This window comes from Sminthopsis crassicaudata, chromosome 2 (genome assembly GCF_048593235.1).
Source record: "Sminthopsis crassicaudata isolate SCR6 chromosome 2, ASM4859323v1, whole genome shotgun sequence".
NCBI lineage: Eukaryota > Metazoa > Chordata > Mammalia > Dasyuromorphia > Dasyuridae > Sminthopsis > Sminthopsis crassicaudata.
Genome location: NC_133618.1, coordinates 80494416 through 80519766, shown reverse-complemented (window position 1 = coordinate 80519766; position 25351 = coordinate 80494416). Strand labels below are relative to the sequence as shown.

General features: G+C 34.8%; 1 protein-coding gene across 3 annotated transcripts in view; it reads right to left on the bottom strand.

Moving 5' to 3' along the window:
* TMEM178A (transmembrane protein 178A) overlaps positions 1-25351 on the bottom strand; it is a 107540-nt gene that overhangs the window by 45955 nt on the left and 36234 nt on the right. For all 3 annotated transcript variants that reach the window (XM_074286657.1, XM_074286658.1, XM_074286656.1), the window contains exon 2: positions 2428-2541. In XM_074286657.1, coding sequence (XP_074142758.1) covers positions 2428-2541 — 114 coding nt within the window. The remainder of the gene's footprint in view (positions 1-2427; positions 2542-25351) is intronic.

The following is a 25351-nucleotide window of genomic DNA, read 5'->3' as shown; positions in this document are numbered from 1 at the left end:
AAGAAATGGCAAACCATTCCAGTATGTCTGTCAAAATAAAAAATTACTACAGGATCAGACAAGACTAAAGAAATGACCAATAAAAGAAAAACTTGAAGAAATCACACTGGGCTAAAAGGGAATAAACAGAATGAATAGATAATTTCCTCATCAGGATGCTGTTCTTAGTCTAGCTCTTGCTAGTGATGTCTGCATGATTCAATGGTAAAAATTATCAAAGCAACTCATAAATCTGCTCTTAAAGAATTAAGACATGAAAACCATTTAGATAAGTATTCATCTTTGATTTGCTGAGAAAAGATGATTAAAAGTCAGATATCTCAAGGAATTTTCAAGACATCTTAGCATTTAGAAATAGGACATATTTAATTCTTACTGTTATGACTTCAAATTCCTAATGATTACAGATTTTAGATATTATATAAATATATATATATATATATATATATGTAAAACCACTCAATATTCCAATTTAAGTGGCATGGAAAGAAAATACAAAGCTGAATTCCTTAGACTTGTTCTGATTCAGGATTTCCACTTGATTAGTTTTTATACAATAGTTTACCTTTTCTTTAGATCTTCAAGGTTTAGCACATCACCTGGCACATAGTGGAAGTTTAATAAATGTTTACTGACTAACAACAACAAACAAGACTTGTCCCTGTAGTTGTGTTCATTAGTAAACTGTTTAAGTCTTATGTTTGCTTTAAATATTTCCTTAAAAAGCCATCTAATCTGCTACTGCTACCTGATAGCTATCATCATGGAGGATTTTCTACCTCATTCAGCTTCCTAAATGTGATGGGATTATTTCTGGTGTTCTAATGTGTTTTCCTGATGAGGAAAAAGATAATTGCTGCCTTAGAGACATGCAGATACCTACAGCTCCTCCCCAGAAAATTACTGACATACATTCACAGGGACATTTGAGCAGATGTACAGACTTGAGAGAAGAGTAGAGGATAAAAAAAAAAAAAAAAAAAAAAAATTGTATAAGCAAATTAAAAACATGCCTAACTACTGGGTTAGACATGGGTGATTATTTCTTCTCACTCAATGCCTCAAACTTGGTTTATAAAAATAAAACAAAGAAACACAATCCCAGCAACAGAACAAGAATGTTGTGATTTTTCTCTTCTCTATCTCTGTTTCTCTGTCTCTCTATCTCTGTCTTCTCTCTATCTCTCTGTCTCTGTCTCTGTCACTTCTCTTTATCTCTCTCTGTATATCTCTGTCTTTCTCTGTCTATTTCTCTTGCTCTCTGGGTCTGTCTCTCTGTGACTCTCTGTCTCTGTGTCTCTTTGTCTATCTCCAGATCTCTTTCTGTGTAGCTTTGTGTTGTCTCTCTGTCTCTTCTCTATGTGTGTCTCTGTCTGTTTCTCTTTGTCTTTCTTTTTCTGTTTCTATCTCTCAGTCTTTTTATTTCTCTTCTCTCTGTCTTTGTCTCTTCTCTCTCTATCTCAGTGTTGTGTGTATCTCTGTGTGTCTGTCTCTTTTTATCTTTCTTTTTCTGTCTCTGTCTCTCCTCTATCTCTATCTTTCTTCTCTCTGTCTCTCAGTCTGTCTTTTTGTCTCTTATCTCTTTGTGTCTCTTTGTTTCTGTTTCTGTTTCTCAGTCTGTCTTTTTTTTCTCTCTTCTCTCTGTTTGTCTCTTTGTCTCCTCTCTCAGTGTCTCTCTCTCTGTGTCTCTGTCTCTCTCTGTCTCTCTCTGTCTCTCTCTCTCTGTCTCTCTGTCTCTCTCTCTCTCTCTCTCACACACACACACACACACACACACACACACACACACACACACACACACAACACACACACTTTTTCTCTCCCTGTCTCTGTTTCTCACTGTAACTCTACCTCTGTCTTTCTCTCTTTTCTTTCTCTTTCTCCTGTTTCTCACTCTGTCTCCCTGTCTCTGTTTCTCACTGTAACTCTACCTCTGTCTTTCTCTCTTTTCTTTCTCTTTCTCCTGTTTCTCACTCTGTCTCCCTGTCTCTGTTTCTCACTGTAACTCTACCTCTGTCTTTCTCTCTTTTCTTTCTCTTTCTCCTGTTTCTCACTCTGTCTCTCTGTCTCTGTTTCTCACTGTAACTCTACCTCTGTCTTTCTCTCTTTTCTTTCTCTTTCTCCTGTTTCTCACTCTGTCTCTCTGTCTCTGTCTGTCTCTGTGTTAGAAGACAGAGAGAGATGTAAATGTATATGCACTGGCTCAATTGGTAAACAAGTCAAATTCTCTTTACGCAGAATTAGTTTCGTCAGCTTCTACTAGATGTGATTGGGTCCCAAGGGCAAACATCCACTGCACCATTTCTTGCTGCCAACATCTACTGTGGAATTGTTGCTAGGTGTAATCAAGGTTAGGCTCTGGAAAGAACAAAATCTCCTTTAGGAAGTCTCTGCTTCTTGTGGAACACCTTTTTGATAGATACTTACGGAGCAGGTGCCATTCATCTTGTTGGATTGTCTTGGTCAAATTAAAGGGAATGTTTCGCAAACGGATTGGCTGAGAAAAGTGATACTTGATAGCTGTGCATCTTTGGGCGATTCCTTGAAAAAGAGAAAAAAAATTTAAAAAGTTTTGTTTTCAAAGCCAGTTTGCTAAAGGAGTAGTATGAGAAGGAATGATAGATTCATAAAAATTTTTGAATAAGGGAAAAATATTTGTTAGTCATCTATTGATTATCCTCAGTAATGGAGGGATCCCTTTGCTCAAAATAGCAATTTTCTTAAAGTTACCCTTCTGTTAACTTCCTCAGGTCAGTTTGCCTCTTATAAAACAGCCCCATCTTCAATCACTCCCTTCTGTGGGTTTACCATATTAGTGCCAGACTTAGTGTGAATAGCTAATTGGCTTTCGTCTCTTGAAGCTCAGAATTCCTGAGCTTTCAAGCTGTCTGCTCATCTTTGCCTCTCTGTAACTGGAATTACAGATGTACTTCAACATTCCTGGCAACAGATGTCTTCATCACATCATCCTGCCTCTTTCAATCCTTTCATTACTGTTGGTATAGAAAGAAGACAAATATCTTCTCCAAGGGCCTGTGATTTCATCAGTGTGAGAATTCCACAGACCAATGTCCCAAGGCTACTTTAAATGTGCTCAAAGATTTGATTACTGACATTGCTGTACTATGTCTTTGTACAAAGAGATCGTTCATTTGACATAAACAGGTCGTAGCATTTTAGTGCACGTGTTGCATATAACCATTTGTAAGAGGATGGAAGACAAGAGGAAAGGGGAGAGAAGGGGAGATCAGGTCTATGCCTTCACTTAAGGGCATTTTCCTTGCAATATTTATAACAATAAATGCTTCTTACTTTGGATTTGTACACACTGCACAGTTGACTGAACTATGTTCAAAAATTTTCAGTCCTTATTGCCTCAAGGATCAATCAGTCCACAAGAATTTATTAAATACTATGTGCCAGATACTGTGTTAAGCTTCTGGGGTATAAAAAAAAAATGATTGAAACAATCCCTACTGGCAAAAAAGCTTATTTTCTAATGGCAGTGATAATAAGTACACATATCAGTATAAGGGTTGAGATTGATTAAACATATCTAGTTATCCAAAACCATTTAAAATGTTAAGAAGTAAAGCTTAACTGGGTGAGAATAATTCTCTGTGGAATAAATCAATTATAGACATTAGACTAACAGTGAAAAAAGTCCTTTATCAACTCAGTTGATCAACTGAATACATAAGGAGTATATTTCAATTGGCTGAAGAAATTGATCCTATGGGTCTAAATGATATCAAGAAAGTTTGGGCTTCAGAGATTCAAGCAAGAGGTAAGGAAAGAGCATTATAGCTAAATTCCTAAGAAGGAAAGAAGGAAAACTCCAGATTTTCTCCCCCACACTTGCTTTGACAGGAGGAATAATACTTTGAACTCCCACAAAGAATTCATGAGAAAAGTTATGCTATATATCTGTGGAGGACTCCAACAAAAGGATTACCAAGTGCCGCAAGGTACCGTTTTATAGCATATGTTCTATAAACTTGAGCACAATTTAATTTGGACTTTATATTTACATGTAGGAAACTGTCACAAAAAATGAAGGGGGAAGACAGTGGAGACATGTTTTATATTAACTACATTTACCACATTAGTAAATACCTGTTTCTAAAAGCCACTTGAATCTTGATGGTTAAATTGTATTGACTGATAATTATGGCTGGAAGTACAATTCATATAAAGCTCATATAAGCTATACCATTTTAAATCCACTTCCACAACCCCTCAGCAATATTGTTAGAGTCCTAAGGATACTTCTGGACCCTTAGTTGTTATTAATCTCTTTCTACTCATATTTCTTTGTTTATTTATTTGTTTTAAAATCTGTGTGTGTGTGTGTATGTGTATATATGTATGTACATACTGAATCCCCTAGTAGAATGTATGGTCCTTGCCATACAAAGCTAAGCACTTTCTACATATAATGTAGCTTGTTATGGCTACCATATGTGCACATTAAGGGTAAGTATAAGAAAAGGACTTTATCCCCTCATCTAATTTTTGTTTGGTGTATTTCTTCCCCTACTCCCATTCATTTGCATGGATTAATAAGAAATGGATTTTGGAAACTGGTTAACAAAACTCAGAGATTTTTGAAGCTTGTTGCAAGGAAAGCTTCTAAACTGATAGTGATAAGGTATAGTTTAGCAACTAGAAATTAAGCACAAATGTGGAAGGAATGTCTAACCCTAAGTCAAAGCGAGTGGAATTATACTTGACAGAATCCTGGGTGCAAAAGAACAACATTAAGCAGCAGCCACACAAGAACTATAGGGAGTAGCATCCTACACAGACTATATATTACGGCCACATGTCAAGCAAATATTAAGCATTATACAGAAATTGTACACCAGGCAAGAGCAGCAAGGAATAAACTTACTGGGAAGAGTACAATATGCTGAAAATTTTTATTAGGTATTTAGGTATATAGTAATGGTGGCAGTTAGGTAGTACAATGGTTAGAGTGCTAGGTCAGAGGTCAAGAATATTCATCTTCCTGAGTTTAAATCTGGCCTTGGACACTTACTAGCTGTTTGACCCTAAACAAGGCATTTATCCCTATATGCCTCATCTATAAAATGAAATATAGAAGGAAATGGCCAACCACTCCAGAGTTGCTCTTCCAATATACATGCTCCTTGACCATAAGTATTCTCTCCTTTGATCCAGTGGCCACATATTTTCTCTCCATGTTACCCTCTATGTCATGGCCATATATATTCAGTAGGTATATCTACTGTTCCCACTGACAGTGAAGGTATTCATAAGAGAGTGATCCAAATGCATAAGGAAGATATTTAATTATTGCTTTCTTACCATACCATTTCACTGAACATCTTAGCTTTGAACTAAGTTTGTCCTCCAGTTGACTTAGAAAATATATGTGAACTATGGTTTTGAGCAGATATAGTTACATATAATATGATGGACCAGCAATAGCCTTATCTAGGAAAGACACATACAAGTTATATGTGCCTTGGGAGCTCTGTGCAGAGTTGCAGGGTAATAAATGATTGTTGAATTCTAGAGTAGAAATAGTAACATAACTACAATAGCTAAAATGAGGGATGGTTTGAGTCTCTGCCTAGGAAATTATGATCACTTTCATGTAATCTTAACTCTCTTGTGCCTCTTGCCTTCTTCCCCTCTCCCACCCTTCCCTTGTACAGAATGGAATCATCACAACAGGCGAGGAAAAGAGCAGAGAATGCTTAGGCAGGTAGGGAGCCTTCCTCTAAATCCTTCCTGAAGCCACAGGGAAGAATGATGTGTGCCAGTGATGAGGTAGGCAATAGGCAGATCACAAAATTACCTTCCCTTTCCAACCAGGCTGATGATCTATCTGCCAACAGCCAAGAACACTGAAAGTAGGGAAGAAGAATCATATATTTAGGAAAAGACACAGAAAGGTACCATGCATTTCATCCGGCAATATTCATTTCCTTACCCCATAACACTCAAAGATTGCTGGGACCTGAGAACCAATGGAAATCTTGCTGCCCATAGGGAGATTCTTCACTGAAGTGCTTCCTGGCACCAATGTGTTCAGCTCCCACAGAAGATTAGTGTTCAAGACTGAATTAGTTAGTGAATTGTGAGTGGAAGTAAGAGAAATGCTAGTCAGAACATTACTTTTGGCTCTTTTATTTATTTTTTATTTCTGAACAGTTGTTTTAGTACCCTAATATAAATTCAACTGGAGTGAGAGAGGAAAGTTTATTAAGTTTGGGTTTCCTACAGTCTATCAATAGCAAACTAGACAAAAATATAGAAGGGAAAGAGCCAGTTGTTGGTAAAGGCTTACTTAAATTCCTTTACTTGAGGAAAAAAGAAATTTTAAAATAGAGGAAAAAAAAAAAAAAGTTGAGGTCAGTTGAGGAAATGGCATATCATGCTATAGTTATGCTGAATCCATCCACAAGGAGGCATTAGATTCAAATCTTTTCTTGGTCCCAGAAGTTATGAAATTACACAACATTCTTGATTTAGAATGCATCGAATCTGGCTCTTTAAAAAGGGAGCACAGAAACTGAGTTTACAGCACCAGATGGCATCACACAGTGGGGGGGAAGATACATGCAGGGGTTGCAAAGAGCAACTTATGGACTATATTTAGTGATTAATTAGGCTCTTAAAGGGCCAGGTGGAACCAGTTGTGATATGACACATAAAATAATCTAAGACAGTGAGAGGTACAGTAGGACTTAGGATGGATGGTAAAGAAATATTTGATGATTATACCTTGCTTTTTTTCAAGGATTGAGACAGGTACCACAAGTCCTTAAGGGAAAGTATGTAAAGAATTGGTCATGTGCCCACTTGTGTACTGTACTGTATTGTGTCTATTCTAAAATGAACAAGAGGAATTCATACAAAAGAAATGTCAAGTCCTGAAATAAATCAGTTATGAGTTGAGAAATAAAGAGTCTTTAATTGAGATAACAAGGTAGCAAACAGGCCAGCTTGGAGAATGTCCCATAAATATAGAGCACAAGGGATATCTCAACCCAGAGACCCACGAGGAAGGTTTTTTAGGCTTTGTGGAAGAGTGGGGGAAGAGGTAGTAGGCTTGGTCCTGAGATGCCAGCTGCCCTCAGGAATTTGAACAAGAAAGAGCACTTCCTTCTGATATTTTATCCTACATGCCAGAAATTCAAATGGAAGGGTAAGGACATAAAAAAATCCCGTCTGCAAGGAAAAGTTTTAGGGTAGAGACTTAAGGAATGATTCAGCTCAAACTAATCAACACTATCTTAAAGATATGAATTCCAAGACACTACTGGAATTCTAATGTTTCTAGGATGATTAAAAGAGTGTCAGTTAATATTACATTTGATATTAACAACTTTCTGTCACAAATATAGAGGAACAAATGGGCATAGCAATAGTTGTGAATATGCCTTTTCTCTCAAATCCAAACCTTCCTCTGCTGTTGCCAACCAATTTAGTTCAGGCCTTCATCCCCTCACATCTGGATTATTGAAGATAGCATTCTAAGGGGTCACAGGATTATAGATTTTGAACTAAAAGAGACCTTTGAAGTCATCTGATCCAAACAGCTTACTCTACAGCTGAGGAAACTGAGACCCAGAGTGATTAAGTGACTAGATATCCATGTAGATATTATATTCTACCTTTAATCTATCCTTCATACTACTGCTAAAATAATTTTCCTGAAATACCAATTTTCTAGATGATCTTAACTTTTAGAAACTTCACCTAATCTACACAATGCAGGTGACCTATTATCTTACTTAAGACAACATAAATCAGATTATCTCTTCTTATTCTTTCCTACTGTAAATTTTATTATTCTAACCTATTATTCAATATTATACCCACCTATTCATTTAATTACAATGGTTGTCTGTTGCCTACCTATTGATTCCAGACTCTTCAGTCTGATATTTGTCCTTGGATTACTTAAATGAAATTATCCACACTCTTGTCAAGCTCAATTCTACTACCTTGATATTCCCCATGCTGTTTTTTTCTAGTTGGAACATCCTCCCCACTTCTTTCTTACAATACTAAATCTATTCATCCTTCAAAACCAAACCCAAGACCTAATCTTCCAAGAAACTTACCCTAACCATTCAGGCCAAATTGATCATTAATGGAGTTTATATCTTATAATTCGAAGCTTGAATATGTGCTTTTCTTTCTTCCTTCCTTTCTTCTTTTTTTTTTCTTTCTAATATTTATAAAATACAAGAAACCTTCAATATCTTTTTCTATCCCTATATCACCTAATTCCATGATACATGGCATGAGCTGTTAATACCCTTTGAGTTATGGTGAGTGAGCATGTCTACCACATTCAAAAAGTGAGTCTGGAAAAAAAAAATGAGCAGAATGAATATTGGGAAAAGGTCTGATTGAGACAACTATTGTATTTGAGTTCCTGCGGTTTCTGAGCACATACTTAACATGTTTCAGATTAGGAAGAGAAAGTGATAATGAAAGCTGTCATCAGATCCAGGCTAGAGCAGCCAAATTAAACTCAAACTCTAGAGAAGAGGTACCTCTTGTCAAGCAGGTGATAGTTATTCCTACACATCTGGCTTTAAAATCGCACTGGATGGGAAGGCAGAATTCAAAAATAGCTGCTAAAGAACCTTGGGAAACTAAGCTTTCCACTTTTAGTAAAGTATGGTTTGTCTTTCATACAAATACTAGTGAATGAAATGAAATTGTATTTACTTTTTAAAAATTAAATGTGAAAGCCCAAAGGAGTTAGTTGATGAAATTTCACATTCAGTCTTTCATTCAATGAAAGTATCCCTTCTACTCACTACAATGCTTTAACTGCCTTCTCACCCTGAAACTTTCCTTAGCTCCTGGGCTCTTCTCATGCTGGGATATCCCTCCACTCATACCCTTTTTTCCCCCACTGTCAGTCAATACTTATTAAGCTCCTACTTGTCCAAGGACATTGCTAGACAGACAGTGGGAAATACAAAGAAAAGCAAAAAGGCAATCTGTATCCTCAAGAAGTTTACCTTTTACTCAAAAGGAAGCTGAAGGAGGGGGTCCCAGGAAAAGCTGGGACTGATGAGGTATGATTCTATCTTCCAAGATGCAGAGGTTTTTGAGGTGTGATAGAGAAAATCCAAAGAAACCCAGCCTGGTGAGAAATGATATGAGTTCCTCCCAGCAGCCTCCTTTGGAGGAAATTGGAGGAAATACCAGTCATTTTCATTTCCCTCCTTGTGCTTCAGACTCAGTATTTGCCTTCTACTTTCCTTCTTAGTTCCATTTCCTGTGGTATCTTCCCCCATTAGAAAGTAAGCTCCTTGAAAGCAGGAACTATCTTTTGTTGTTGTGTTTGTACTCTTACCACTTAACACCATGGAGGGCACATAATAATTGTTTAATAAGATCTTGTTACATACCTACCAACCTATAATATTCTTAACATACGGTCATCTGTTTTCAAAATATAGGGGAGTGCTTACAACATGCTCCAGGGTTACATAACATGTACAAATATAAATATATATTCATTTATTTATGAATACATGTATAAATGGATTATATAAGTTTCTGACATACTGAAGCTCTTTACATCATGAAACCGGATCTGTGGGTTGGGTCTCTTTAAATTCACATTCATCAGAGCCTGGAAAGTACATGAGTTGGTGCTAAGTGAAGTGAGTAGAACTAGGAGAACATTGTACACAGTAACAAGATTATATGATGATTAACTCTGAGAGACTTAGCTTTTCTCAACAATGTGGTGATTCAATACAATTTTATTACACTTGTGATGGAAAATGCCATCCATATCCAGAAAGAGAACGATGGAGACTGAATGCGGATTGAAGCATAGTATTTTCACCTTTTTTCTTTTTTTTTTTTTTTTTTTGGCTTTTTCTTTCTTATGACTTTTCTCCCTTTTGGTCTGATTTTTCTTGCACAATATGACAAATATTGAAATATATTTTAAAGGATTGCACATGTTTAGCCAATATCAAATTACTTGTTTTCTTAAGGAAGGGGGAGTTAAGGGAGGGAAGGAGAAAAAATTTGGAAAACAAATCTTACAAAAATGAATGTTAAAAAGTACTTTACCTGTATTTGAAAAAATAAAATTCTATTGAGGAAAAAATAAAGATAAGAAAACTGAAATAACCAGAGAAACATTTAGCAGTGAATACAGTGCTGGGGAATATGGAAGATATCTCTGTTTGAATCCTGCCCCAGAAACTTACTTGTCTCGCTGGGCAAGTCATTTAACTCTGCTTCAGTTTCCCCATCTGGAAAAATGGGGATAAAAATAGCACCTACCTGTCAGGGTTGGGAGGATATAATATAAGATATAATTAATGTTTTTTTATTTTGTTTCATGCCCTCCTTTAATAGTATGATGGAGTCCATGAACCCCTTCTCAGAATGTTTTTAAATGCATAAAATAAGACACAGAAAGAAAACCAATTCTATTAAAATAGTTTATTAAAATTAATTAAAAAAAAAAAACACAGATTCCAGTTGAAGAAACCTTGATTCAATGAGATGATATACAAAAGCATTGTGTGCTTACCATTATTAATTATTTTGGACACAAAACAAATGACCAGGTTTCATTACCTTTTGTTTGGAGGGAGGGGAAGCCTTGTCATTTTATTGCATTGAATAATAGTGTCCATTAAATCAAAGCACCTCACCTTGCTTTCTAAAGCTAGACACTAAATCTCAACCAATAACTTGAAGAGAAACTAAACTAGACATCAAAAACTAAGAGAACAATGTTTCACTGAGCATCTCCTGCTGTACAAATGTTCTATAAATATTGTTTTGGTAAAATACTTAATCATTCATGGAAATGTGCCTTACTGGGAAAATAGGCTACATGTTTTTGACTGAATTGGCTGTGTTCCTAGCATTCTTTAAAAATAATTTATTGGTTGTCCCTCCTAGGCCTTTTGATACATTCCTCTTAATTGAAACAACTGCTTCAGAGGTTTATTTTTTTTTATGGAAATGAAGACTAGATCACACTGAATTGGCTAACTCCTGTATATGGAGATTAGAAAAATAAGGTTCAGTACTGTTAATTTACAAAAGTAAAGGCATGGAATTGCATGGAAGCCTGAGCTCAAAAATGTTTGTTTTGTTTTGTTTTGTTTTTTCCTTCTCCTATTTGCCATTGTTGATTTCCTTGCCCCATATCCTTAACTAGAAGCATTTCTCAGACAAATGTAAACCTGTGTTTAGTTCAGAGCAGGCTTTAGGTCTTAAAGGATGTGTCTGACAAATAGTTCACTCACCTGTATAGAATAATTCTATAGAGGATCTTAAATCTAGTTATTTTTTTTAAAGATTCAGTTTTCTCTTAACCTTTTTTTTCTGAATAAGTTTTCATCAGTAGTAAAACTAATTGGTTTGAATCTCATTTCCCTTAACTACTAGTATCCATCCTCAGGTGTTATTGTCCCAGTTTCTCCAGTCAGGTAACTAAAAGGTTATTTAAGAAGAAGAAGGTGGAAAAGTAGTTGGCCAGTAGCAGAAATGATGGTAAATATTTGGTTATATCCCATTCTTTTGGAATTTCCTCCTATTTTATTCCCCTTAATTTATATATATATATACATATATATATATATTTTTTTTTTTCTTAGTATAGCATATGTATATATGTTGTCTCCTTGAACAGAATTCAAGTTCTCTGAAGGCAGGAACTGTTTTCTTTTTGTCTTTGTATCTGGAGACACAAACTTATAAATCACAACCTTTATGATACCCATCTTTATAAGCAAACTAGATCTTTTTCAAGGGAAATTGTTATATCTGTTATTTATCTTCTGGTGCACTAGGAGTTTTGGTGGACCAGGAGGACTGGTCCACAGTCACACACTCCACCAAGACTTTTCCATTTCTGCCATGGACAGAGTCCTCAATCCATTCCCAGGATGGTCTCCTTTTTGTAGCTCTAAAACCTAAGGAAATGAGGTCATAGGCTGAAGAGGTCACCACTATTTATTATAGTATTCATTTACTTATTAAACATTTAACATGTATAAAACTATGCTACCACTTTCAGTGTTAGTTGTTTTATATTCACTGGGAAGTTTTTAAGTATTGCATTCCTAATCCCATTTTCCCCATAACTTTGTGGTTTTTATGTGGATGATTTTTTCATAGCATGATGATTTTTCAGACTGCATATCTTGGATTATAGAGATGCATTACTAAATAAATAAACGAATGAGTGAATGAATAAGGTGTTTGAAAAGACAGCAGAAGGGAAAGCAAGGAATTATATGATGTACCAATTTAGAATATTTTATCTAAAATTGGAAGATATTTAAGAATTCATCTAGTTTAACAGTCTCATTTTATAGATGTGGGAAAAGAAGTTGCTAATGGTCAGTACCATTATATATATATATATATATATAGATAGATATGCAGCTGAGGCAAACTTCAAATCCAAGTTTCCTGACTATAAGTCTAACTGTCTATCTATTGCACCATCAGTATCTGACACTTCTGAATGCAGTTGAAAGTGATCTATTCCTTAGTGGCTAACATCTTCTGCAAAGGGAAGTCTATTTAAAGAAGTCTATGTTTCTTAAACTGTTTAGTGAATCCCCTGGAAGGAATAATGCCACATATCTGACTCTGGTCTGTCAGAGGTCACCTTTGTACTCATGTTCCTGCTCTACACTCCCACTCCAGTCCCACTCAAAATTGCAGGCATTTCTGAGCTACATGTGCAAAAATGTTTGTGGCAGCCCTTTTAGTGGTGGCAAGGAACTGAAAATTGAATGGATGCCCATCAGTTGGGGAATGATTGAATAAGTTATGATATATGAATGGAATGGAATATTATTGTTCTATAAGAAATGATGAGTCCGGAAAGACTTACTTGAACTGACGCTGAGTGAAGTGAACAGAACCAAGAGAACATTGTACACAGTAACAAGATTATGTGAGGATCAACTATGATGGAATTGGCTCTTTGCACAATGAAGTGGTTCAAAGCAATTCAAATAGATTTGGATGGAAAATGCCACTCACATTCAGAGAGAAAACTAAGAACACTGAATGTGAATCAATGAATAGTATTTTCAGCTGTTTATATTGTTGTTTATTTGTTTACTTGCTTGGTTTTTTCTTTGATCTGATTTTTTTCTTATGTCGCATGACAAATATGGAATTATGTTTAAAAGAATTGCACATGTTTAACCTGTACCTGATTGCTTGAATTTTAGGAGAGGGGGCAGGAGGGAAGGGAGGGAGAAAATTTTAAAACACAAGGTATTGCAAAGGGGAATGTGAAAACTATTTTTGCTTATATCTGGAAAAAATAAAAAGCTATTATTAAAAAAAAAAAAAAAGATTGTGGGCATTTCTAAGACAAGAAATATTGGTGTGAGCAGACAAGTAGATTTTAAAGGAAGTCAAGATGGTTGTAAGATAGCAAGAAAGCAGTATTTTTGTATACTACTACTGGAGTTCATATCTATCCACAGACAGACACCATGTTGCCCTGGCAGGTTACTTAACTCTTCTGTACAAATAGAATAATAATACCCCCCAGGATTGTTGTGAGGATCAAATGATATATCTTCAATGAGTGTAGTACAGTACCTGGCACATAGTAAATATTATATACATTTTGTTGTTGTTATTCATTCATTTCAGTCATGTCCAACTCTTTAATGATCCACTTGGGGTTTTCTTGGCAAAAAGACAATAGAATAGTTTTCCAGTTCCGTCTCCAGCTCATTTTGCAGTTGACTCAAATAGGGTTAAGTGACTTGCCCAGAGTCACATGGCTAGATATATCTGAGACCAGATTTGAACTCAGGTCTTCTTGATTCTAGTCCCAGAGCTCTATCCATTGTACTACCTAACTGCTTCAATAAATAAAGTATTATCATTTATATTTATAGAGTGGCTTAGTGAAGAAAAAGTTAGCTTGACAATGATATTAAAAAGTATAAGTCTAAGCATTAAACTGAGTGGGACATGACTGGAAACCTTCCCACAAGTTGAAACAAATCCACTAATCAACACTTCGAGGATAGGGTTATTCAATCAGCTGTATTTCTATACTTGTAGGAAACCTCCCTACAAGTTGAAACAAATCCACTAATCAACACTTTGGGGATAGGGTTATTCAACCAGCTGTATTTCTATTTAATAATATTATATTATAAATAATATATAAATATTATATATTTATTATATATATATTTACAATAAGCATATAAATATTATATATATTATATATAATTTATATAAATACATATATATAAATTATATATTATATATTATATTTATACTACCATATACATATAGTAGTATAAATATATATATTACTATACCCTCTATGTGAAAGAGCAAATGTGGGCTGGATATTAATATTATTTTATATTTTATTATATATTTATATTATTTTACAATATAATATAATATATATGTATAAAATAATATTAATATTCAGCCCACATTTGTCTTTTCACATAGTAGGTACTCAATTAATAAATTGAATTGACTTGATGGAATCTCCACCATAGTATTACTCCAAAGTCTCATTGAGGCAGCATTGGCTATGCCAGTGGAACACAAGTTCTAACAGGTTTTCCCAAGCTGAAAAGGCTTTGAGTATAGATCCCGTTCAAACCATCTCTGCCCATCTAAAACCTAGATAAATTTAGCAAAGCTCATCACCAGCAGAGTGGTAACTAGGTGATAAATTTTCTTTAACTTCAGCAACTCATGAATTTGCCGCTGAAGCTATTTAAGCATCGGTGGACAGGATCCTATTTTTTAACATTATTGACTTCTTTCAGTATCCACAAATTGGGAAGGTCATAAACCTGTCTATGTAGCACCATCTAAGTCATCCCATGGAATGATGCTTCTTAAGGAATAAGAATCTGATACCTAAAGCATAAACCATCAGTTGAATCTAGTTTCAATGAGTGTGAGAGGGAAGGATTGTATAATGATCTAAACTTGGAATCAAGGAACCAGAGATAGAATCCTTAATCTGCTACTTACTATCAGTATTAACTTAGAGAAGTGACTTTAACCTTCTACATTTAGGTTTTGTTATCTAAGAAATGAGAGGCATAGAGTAAGTGTCCTAAATGTCTCTACATTTATGATCCTATGACTGCTTGTCTTCATTTTAACCTTGTCCTTGTTACTCCAGCCTGAACTCAGAAGTTCTGACTTGAGAGCACAACATGTTGGTTAAAGATTAGCACAGTTCCATATCCATCACTCCATGGCTCCTTACCCTAATCATTGCTCTTTACACTGCATTTGTAATGAACCTTTCTCTCCCCCTAACTTCCATAAAGCTGGAAAGAGGCAACTAGGAAGTACAATGGACAGAATACTGACCCTGGAGTCAGGAGAATCTGAATTTAGATCTGGCCTCAGTCACTTACTAGCTGTACAAGACCTGGGCAAGTCGCTTAACCTGATTGCCTCAAAACAAGCAAAAAAAAATACAAAATACAAAATGATTAAAGCATACAAATCCTAGAATGAAATTGCAGAGCTATCTAATCTGACTCCCCACCCTTACATTTTACAGATGAGGAACTTAAATGATTTGCCCAAAGTCAAACAATCCTCAATGGAATGATTTGAAAGCAAGTCCACTGTACCACACAGATAAGTTAAAAATAATTTCTGCAGGTATGTCAGCTGCTGAAAATGGTCAGGAATTTAGTAAGTGGTCAGAACTCATGAAAGATCATGATAATAAGGAGCAAACCTGATAGGGGTTAAAGATTCCTTTCTAATTCCCAGCCCCATGAATCCCAATGGGAAATATCTAGGCTTTCCCAGCCCCCAATGGATCTGAGTTAACTTGGGCTGTCCCAGTCCCCACTCTAATGAAATGCTCAGGTTTTCCCAACCCCCACCCCCAGCAAAAAAAGTTCTTTATCTAAAAACCCATTGAATTCTATTCAATTCTAACCCTGGCTGAAACCAGCCAGGAGCCTGGGACTTCACCTACCTCCAAGATTACCAAAAGCCCCCATTATAAAAAGGGGAACCCTGGAGCCCCAAACATGGCATCCTTACTCTGGCCATGTCAGGGTTCCTGTGCATCCAGAACCAGCTCTAGCCCTGCTGTCTTTCTACCTTTACCCTTACTTCCAAACCCAAATAAACCTCTTTTATTAATCTAGGTTTTCCGGTCTGTAAATTCCTTTTCAGGGGACTCTGCGCAGCTACTAGACCTCATTTAACTCTGTATCCTTGCGCTGAATCCAAAGGGGTTGCAGGAGAGCTCTATTTGCCTCCCTGTACCCTGAACCTGCCACTAGACCTCAATTAATCCTAATTTCATTCAGGTACCCCTTACCTAACTCTCATCAAACCCTTATTACAATATCCTACTCCACAAATCAGTAAGAGGATTCTTATTACAGTATATGCACCCTAACCCTGATACACATGAAATCTTATAAATCATCTTTTATTTTCTATTCTATTATATTATGGAAAAAACTTGTTTTATTTCTTAAATTCAGAATAAAATAAAATAAAAACAAAAAGTTATTTTATCTGAAAATATTCAATTATATTTCTCCAAAGACAAGCCAGTTTTGAATACATTAACATTCTTAATGCTTTCCCCTAGGAATGGGGGCGGAGATGGAGGAGGAAAGGGAGGAGGTGTGAATTTTAGCTGCCTTGAAATTAACTAAAAACTGTAGAACCATGATCCTGGACCTAGCTGAACTAACAAGGGACATGTTGATAAAGAAATGGGATTGCTCCAAACTTCTAAAGGGTAACTAGATAATTAAAAGAAAAACCTAATTTAAGAGAATTCTGAAAAGCCTTCTGGCAATGTCCTTTTTATGGATTATTATCTGTTTACCAGAAGGTTTACATTATGCCTCTGGGTTTGTTTCCAAGGGCAGAAGAACCTAAAACAATGAAAAACCATCCAAATATTGTTCTTAATATTGATTCCTGGGATAAAAAAGAAAATGGCACCACAGATCCTAAAGATGTGCATGAGAAGCTTTCCTCTGTTTTCACAGGCAATGCTCATTTGTGCCTACATGCTGGATATCCAAATTGTCTCTAAAACTAACTACTTGTAGAAGCCATTTGAGATTTTGGTAGCTGGAACTATACAAAAACTGGCAACCAGAGATCCATGAAAGACAGACCACTCACAGAATTTCAGACTTCAAAGGAGCCTTAGAAATCATTGAGGCCAAACAAGGGAGAATCAGAAACAATGGAATTCAATTAGCCAGTGTTCTATAAATCAGAAAATGTAAATTATTTACGAAAGAACTCATTGGAATTAAAAAAAAAAATTGCTGGGAAAAATTCAACACAATCCGGCAGATGTTAGGCTTAGAGCAACACCTTAAGCCATATTTCATAATGCATTCTAAAAGTATACAAGACTTTAATTTAAAGATCATGCTATAAAAGAGAAGCAGAATCTTTATCTCTCACAGGTATGAGTAGGAAATGAATTTTAACTGAATAATGTATAGAGGCAATTATAAAAGACAAAATATAGACCCCCCTCCAAAAAAAAAAAAAAAAAACCTTTCATTATAAGAAACTGAAAATCATCTACACAAACAAAAATTGTTGCACAAATTAAAATAAAATTAAGGGAAATGGTTGAATGGGAAAACATTTGAATCTATCAAACTTCTCTAACAAGGGTTTGGTATCTAAGCAATATTATACATTTGTGCACATATATAATAAATATACACACATGTATGTTTATATACCTGTCATATATGTATCTATATATATACATACATATATGTATATATATGTCAACAAAAGTCATTCTCCAATAGATAAGTAGTCAAAGGATATAAACACAAACTTCTCAAAAGAATTGCTAATTATTAACAACCCATAGGAAAGAGTGCTCCAAATCACTATCTCCCCAAATTTCAACTTGATTATGTACAAATAAATTTGGTTAATTAAGTACAAATATTTAAATATAATTAACATCTGGAGATTGATTTAGCTTACAATATCCATTCTCCTGCAGCTGTCTTTAGTTAACAGATCTATAAGTCAGTATCCAAAGCTCTAAACAAAGTTGATACATGGACCAGAAAATTATTAAAGTAAATTAAAGAAGTAATTTATCAAGATTTGAAATAATTATACAATTGGAATCCAATATGAAGAATGTGTGTATTTAGTATAATCAAAGTGGAAACCATGAACTCATAAGACTGCCAAGAGGTCGGCTATTGGCCAGGAAAGCCAGATAAAACCATCTGGCTTCTAATAAGTGTGAGAGACAGAGACAGAGAGAAAGAGAGGATAGAGAGAGACTGGCTTTTAATAAATGAGAGAAACAGAGACAGAGAGAAAGAAAAAGAGAAGGGGGGGGGAGAGAGAAAGAGAGAGAGAGAGAGAGAGAGAGAGAGAGAGAGAGAGAGAGAGAGAGAGAGAGAGAAATCTCAATATAATCTTGGAAGAAGGACAAAATGTCACATTGACCTCAAACTGAGTCAAACCAAACCAATTCTTTTCATGGAAATTCCATTCTTGGAAAAATTATAAGATGGAGGGATAAAGCTTAAGGCAAGAAAACACTGAAGGTGTGGAAGATTTCAGATAGAAAGTACCAAAAAAAAAAAAAAAAAAAAAAAAAACAGGCAAGAGTTTGATTTATTTCCATTGAATGGGAAATTGTTAAGTGGATAGACATTCCTTCTATTTCCATCCACCCACACACATGAAAAAATAAGAATTAAAATAAAATTTAAAGAATTTGAGACATTGTATTTTGATGGCTGAATACATACATTAGAAGGGAACTTTCCAAAAAATAATTTTAGTTAGATTAGAAATAGTGAGAGCTTCATTAGTAAAGAGGTTTCTCTCATTATCTGAACATGGAGTTGAATCTTACTAGTCAAACACCTATCCTTTTCTTTTCAGTGCTATAAGCCATGCTCCACAAGAGGCTTCACAGCCTCTTGACTGCACTGCTACTCCAAATAGCCCTCTGCTCCTAGCTGGAGGAGGAGGGAGGAAGAGGAGGGGTCTTGTCTGCCTTCTTTCTAAGTCAAAGAAACCATAAACATATCTTAAAAAAAGAAAAAAAAAAAAAAGTCAGTCATTTCTTCCTTTCATCACCTGGGTCCTCCAAGGATCTGGGTCTTCCTCCAAGAAAGTACCAACTATCCTGGCTCCTTTTCCTTACTTCCCTTACTCCCTTTTTCCACTGAATTTGGATGCTATGGTTAATAATTCACTATTCTCAAGTCTTGGGAAATTTTCTTTTAAACTTTTAGAGTCTGAATTTTGATCATCCAAGAAAATTGCTCATATTTATGACATTTTTTTCCCTTTGAGATTAACTCCCCCACCTCCCACCCCCATTCTGTTCTTATTTGCCTAACATAGAATTTTTGTGGAACCAAGTAACAATAAGCAATGTATGCCAGTTACTCTCCTTGAAAAAAGGAGCTGGAATCTCTGGTTCAAGGTATCATCTTGAATTTTCCTAAAGAAATACTCTTCTTGGAGGGGAAAAAAAAAAAAAAAAAAAAGTGGCATCCAAAGTCTACAGACAAAAATAATGGAATATTTTATCTTGAAAGGAAAGGTTAATCTGCTGACCCTAAATTATACTTTATTAGGGAGCTTTGCCCCAGGCTCTATGAGGACGACAATGGACCTAAACTAATCTTAATTAGGGAAACCTCTCTAGAATGTAGAGATCCTCATGAGAAGCTAGAATTTGATAGCAAATAAATTAAACTGGAATTATAAATAAGCCAAATTTAAGGACTTTGGGACTACAGAAAAATACTTTAAGGTAAGACCTGTACTGGTTTTAAACAAAATCTGTGAATTTTCACATATTTAAATTTCACATGTCCTTTATTCTCTAACACAGTGTTATATTCAGAGATTCTGACTTGCTTTCTAGATACTTAAAAAATAAACTAATACTTATAATGAATATATATAAATATGCAATGACATATAAAACATATAACGCATAATAAATACAATAATAAAATAAAAGTGGAAAATTTCACATCAACTAATAAATGATTATCTTTTAGTACAAAAGGATAAAAAGAACCCTGAATCATGGACATGTTCATTGTTCCCTTCTGCACATGCGCAAAAGCTCCTGCTGTAGAGTCCCAAAGCTACTCTGTTAAGCAGAGTCTGGTAACAGATGAAGAGCAAGTACTTGGATGTTAACAAGGCCGAAGGAGCATCTCAACCTGTTACCAGCAGATTTCACCTTCTTTTAATTGTCACCCCTCTACAGCTACTTTACTTAGTATATAAATGCTTCCCTTGAAAGACCAATTTAATTAACACATGTAATTCTTTGTCTAGCCACTTTACAACTGCACTTATGCACTCCAGGGAATGTTCAACATCAGGGAATGGATTCACCAGATAATCTAAACATGATTTGGGCATGTTCAACAGCCTCAGTCTGTGTGGAAGCAAATTGACAAATGACAAATTCTAGCTTCCTTTAAGTAGCAACTAAAATCCTACCTTCCACTGGGAGTTTTCCCCAATCTCTCTTAATTTCACCACCTTCCTTCTTTGTTTCTTTTTTATCCTGATATAGCTTGCCTCATATACATTTGTTTATATGTTGTCTCATCCATTAGATTGTAAGTTCTCTGAGGGCAGAGACTCTTTTACTCTTTTTTTGTATCCCCAGTGCTTAGTACAATTCCTGGAATGTAGGAAATAGTTAATAAATGGGTATCAGTTGATTAATAATGGCACCTCACGGGGTTGTTTTGAGGATGAAACGAGATAACACACACAAACCCTTTGAAAAGCTTAAAGTGTTTATATTAGCCCCTATTGTTGTGCCAGATACAAAGAAAGACAAAGAAAAATAAGCCACAGTCCTTGCCTCCAAGGAGCTTAAAATCTAATTGATTACAACATAGAAGCAAACCTATGTGGTTCTGTTAAATAGATATAGTCATTTATATTTCTCTAGTGAATCTAAATGGCTTTTAAAAATAATCCAAAAAGAAATATGGTCACCTCATTTATTCAAACAGGAAAATGAAATGTATCAAAGCAATGTTTCATTTTGCATGATGTGAATAGCTAGGAGCAAATAAAGAAAGAAACTGGACAGATGAGCTCTGAGATAAATTCAAATCTTTTTTTTTTTTTTTTTTTCAATCAGAAAGACCAACTGCTAAGAAACTCTCAAAGCTAGACTGGCTGCACGTTGTCCAATCATTAAGATAATCAAAATAACCTGAAGCAAGCCAGCTGATTATAGCCCAAATCAATTCAAAAACCACTGATTCAAAATCCCATCTAAACAAAAGCTCTCTGAATCTCCATGACTCAAAAGACATCCTCAGCTAGTGCATAGCCCTTTATTCACTTAGGACAGTCAATGAAGAGTTGAGGAAAAACAAGCATTACTGAATAGCCTCATGGGAAAACAAGCTGCCTTTATATTAGCCCCTTCAAAATCCGCACAGAACCACCTGCTCCATTGAAAGAGGCTATGGGCAGTCTGAAGCAGCAAAACTGTGCCCAACTTCATTGCTGCTGGTGCCAAGGGCTCATATATGCCAGCAACAAGAGTTTCCAAATTTCTCATTTCTAATCCACTTTGGCATAACCCTAACATTCTCCAAAGTTGTGAAATTACACTTTTTTATTCAAAAAGAAATTCTTCTTTATAAGAGAAAAATCTTCATTATAACCAATAGCTATTTCTGGCATGACCCAGGTCACTCTCTAGTACATTTAAAAGGTACGTGCTCTGGCACATCCCATCTTTCAGATGGGTATTCCAAGCCTGATTACATTTTTCAGGTTAGTCTTTTTTTTCTTCCTAGTGTACCAAGAAAATTGAGCAAAGTGAAGCCCACTGTGAGACTTGAGCTATTATTTTAATGAATGATATTTATTTTAAATTGCTTATTCATTAAAATACAATAATTACCACTTTAAAAAAATCTTGCACAAAATCTGAATACAACCTATAATCAAACCTCTAGCTTCCTTCAGGAGAAAACTGGCTCAAATGTGGCATTTGTAGTTGCTTCTCCCCTCCTCCTTTCTCTTCTTTTTTTTTCTCCCTCTCCCTGGGAATTTGCCAAGGGTTCTTTTTTGTTGCTGCTGCCATGCTTTCAAGTCCTAGAATTCCAACTCTAAGACTACATATGGAAACTCTGGAAAATGAGCACAGGTTCCTATTTGTCAACCAGTCCCCCATCCAACCATTGCAATAAAAAGGGTTTATTTGATAATTTTATATAAATGTATTTTTAGCATATGCCTCTTTTTTTTTCCTTTTCAGAGATTTCATTTTTATATGGTGTTTTAATATTTGTAAAATGCTTTACAAACATTATCTAATCCTGAAAATAACCCTGGGAGGTAAAGGCTATTAACCCCATTTTACAGATGAAGAAATTGAAGGAGAGATAAAGTGACTTACCCAGGATCACATATCTAGTGAAAGTCTGATTTAAACTCAGGTCTTCTTGACTAATGTTCTGTCTACCATGTCATATAACTATCAACATTATAAATTTGACCTATATTCAAAAATGAACTATATTAAACCAATAAATATATATATTTTTTATTTTAGAGAAAATACTCATTTAATCAATAAGCATTTACAAGGTACCTAGTACTGGAGTTCACATTCTATTAGGGCAAGTAAACATGTTCACATATAGAAAGAAATATATAAAAGAGGTTCAAGGTAATGGAGGAGCGGCACTGGTGACTGGGGGAAAAGAATACAGATTTTCTGGAGAAGGTGGGTGCTTGAATTGAAGCCTAGGAAAACTAAGAATTCTAAGATGCAAAAGGGAAGAAGGAATATATTATAGATAAGGAAAATATAAGATTTATTTTGTTTTAAACACTGCCTCCATTTCATGAAAGAATATTTTCAATTCTACTGAGAAAGTAGTATGGGACTGTAAGAAAAAAAAAAAAGATTTCTAAAAATTGCCAAGTTTGCTGATTTTCCAAGCATAAATTAGTGGAGATCAATAGTCAAGTGTCCCCATTTGTGCTGAAATAAACAAGATTTATTTTAGTAGCTAATGAAGTGATATTATTTCCTTGTAAATACAGAGAGAATTAACATTCCATTTACTTTTTCTTAATCAATTGAAGGAAGCCAAGAGGATCAATACAATCACAATCAACTGTAAGCTCCACTTCAGTCATTGCACCTTTTTTATCTTATACGAGTGTGGGTATACTTTTGTGAAGAATATCTGATAAATGAAAGACTTTGCATAGAATAACTATATAGGATGCTTTGCAAACTAGATTTTGCTCTTCTGGCCAACTTCTCTATAAACTATATAATATTAATAATATATATGTATACATCTATATAATATACATAATATATACATATATGATACATGTGATTCACACACACATATATACATACACACACATACTACATATATGTATACCTACACAATATATACACACCCCATAGTATAAGGTTTTAATCCTTGTATCTTCTATTGTAGTCTTTTATGAAATCTTCCATTCCATGTTCTTTTGTCCTGTTTTTTTTTTTTTTAAAGGAAGACTAATCACTATCTTCAGCACTCTCTGAAAATAATAAAATCATAATAACTAGCATTTAAAGCTTTAAAGCTTATGGAGTACCTTCCATATTTTATCTCATTTGCTACAACAATCCTGTGAGGTGGATAAGTTTATTTTCATTCCCATTTTACAGATGAAGAAATTAAAACTGAAGGAAATGACACACAGCTAGCATTAAAGGCAGGTTTTGAACTCAAATTCTTCCTGACTCCAAGCTCAATGCTCTATCCATCTAGTTGTTTCAAAAAAAAAAAAAGATATTAATACTTCATCAAAAAATGTCAATACTGTTATATCTTACATAGATGAATCATGGCTTAGTGTAGAGACATCAACCCATGTACTCTAAGTTCCCAACACCTTGTGTAGCCTGAATCATATTAAAACAGAATTGGGAAATTTTTAACAAAATGAATAAAAATATAATAGAGCATAGATGATGCTAATATGTGGTTTTCTAAGTCAATATACGGCCATCAGGGATAGGTATGTATTATTATATAAGTTTGATTAATACTACTGGGTTAGGAAATTAGGGTGATAGATGTGGATTAGGAATGTCTGAGATCAAATTTGATGTTTCACATTAGCTATGTGAACTAAAATCATTTAGCTTCTCTGGATCTCATTTTCCTCATCTGTAAAATGGGATTATCATATCTATCTCACCATTATTAAGTCACAGGAGCTAATGTATATAAAGAGTTTCATAAATTTTAGAGCACTGTCATTGTCAATTACACATAGGAACATATTAAAGGCCATTTTAGAGCACTGTCACTATCAATTACTCATAGGAATATATTAAAAGCCATTTGGCAATCTTATCTATCTAGAAGAGGGGGTTGTTAACCTTAATTTTCCTTTTTTAATAATTTAATAATTCTACTTCTACATATATAATTTTTATTTATTTTTAATGTTTATCTTATTTTTATTTTATATGTAAATATATAAAATACATAATACTATGTATTTTATTTTATGCATTTAAAAATATCATTGAGAAGAACTCCATGGACTTCATTAGATTGCTAAAGGAGCCTGGTACACAAAAAAATTTCAGAACTCCTCATCTGAAACATAATCCAAAAGCTAGAAATGAAAATTTTAAAATAAATTTTTATGTATATATGTCTGTATGTATGTATCTATATATGAATGTATATGTGCATAAAGTCAATATAATTTACTCATCAGAGAGTTTCTCTAGCCCTTGAAGTTTGTTCAGTTGTTCACTGAAATTTTACCCTGTTTAATTATAATTTTCCAACCCATCAGAGATTAGAAAGAAGAGAAGAGCGGGGAAGGCATAGATAGGTCAGCACAATGCACTCAGTAAGAACTGACATCTGACAGCCTAATTCATACTGAAGGAAGTTGGAGGGGATGGACTGAGGAGAATGGGGACTTGGTGGGAGGAGGGGAGAAAGTATTTTTAAAATACTAACAATATAAAAATTCAAAAGGAAGTCTGAAGCCATTTAGTATAGGAGCAAGACCTGCACATATATTAATAGCCTCTGAAGATACTAAGAACCATGATATTCATAATGATGTAACCAAAAAAGATTAAAATTTGTTGTTCTCTGTTAAACAACACCTGGAAATAGAAAATGCATTTCAAAAACATTTCCATAATATATGCTATGGAATTTCCTTATCCTATCAAAATTATTTTTTTAGGAAAAGTTAATAACAACCCATTAAATGCTTTAATGTGCTAAACATTGTGCTA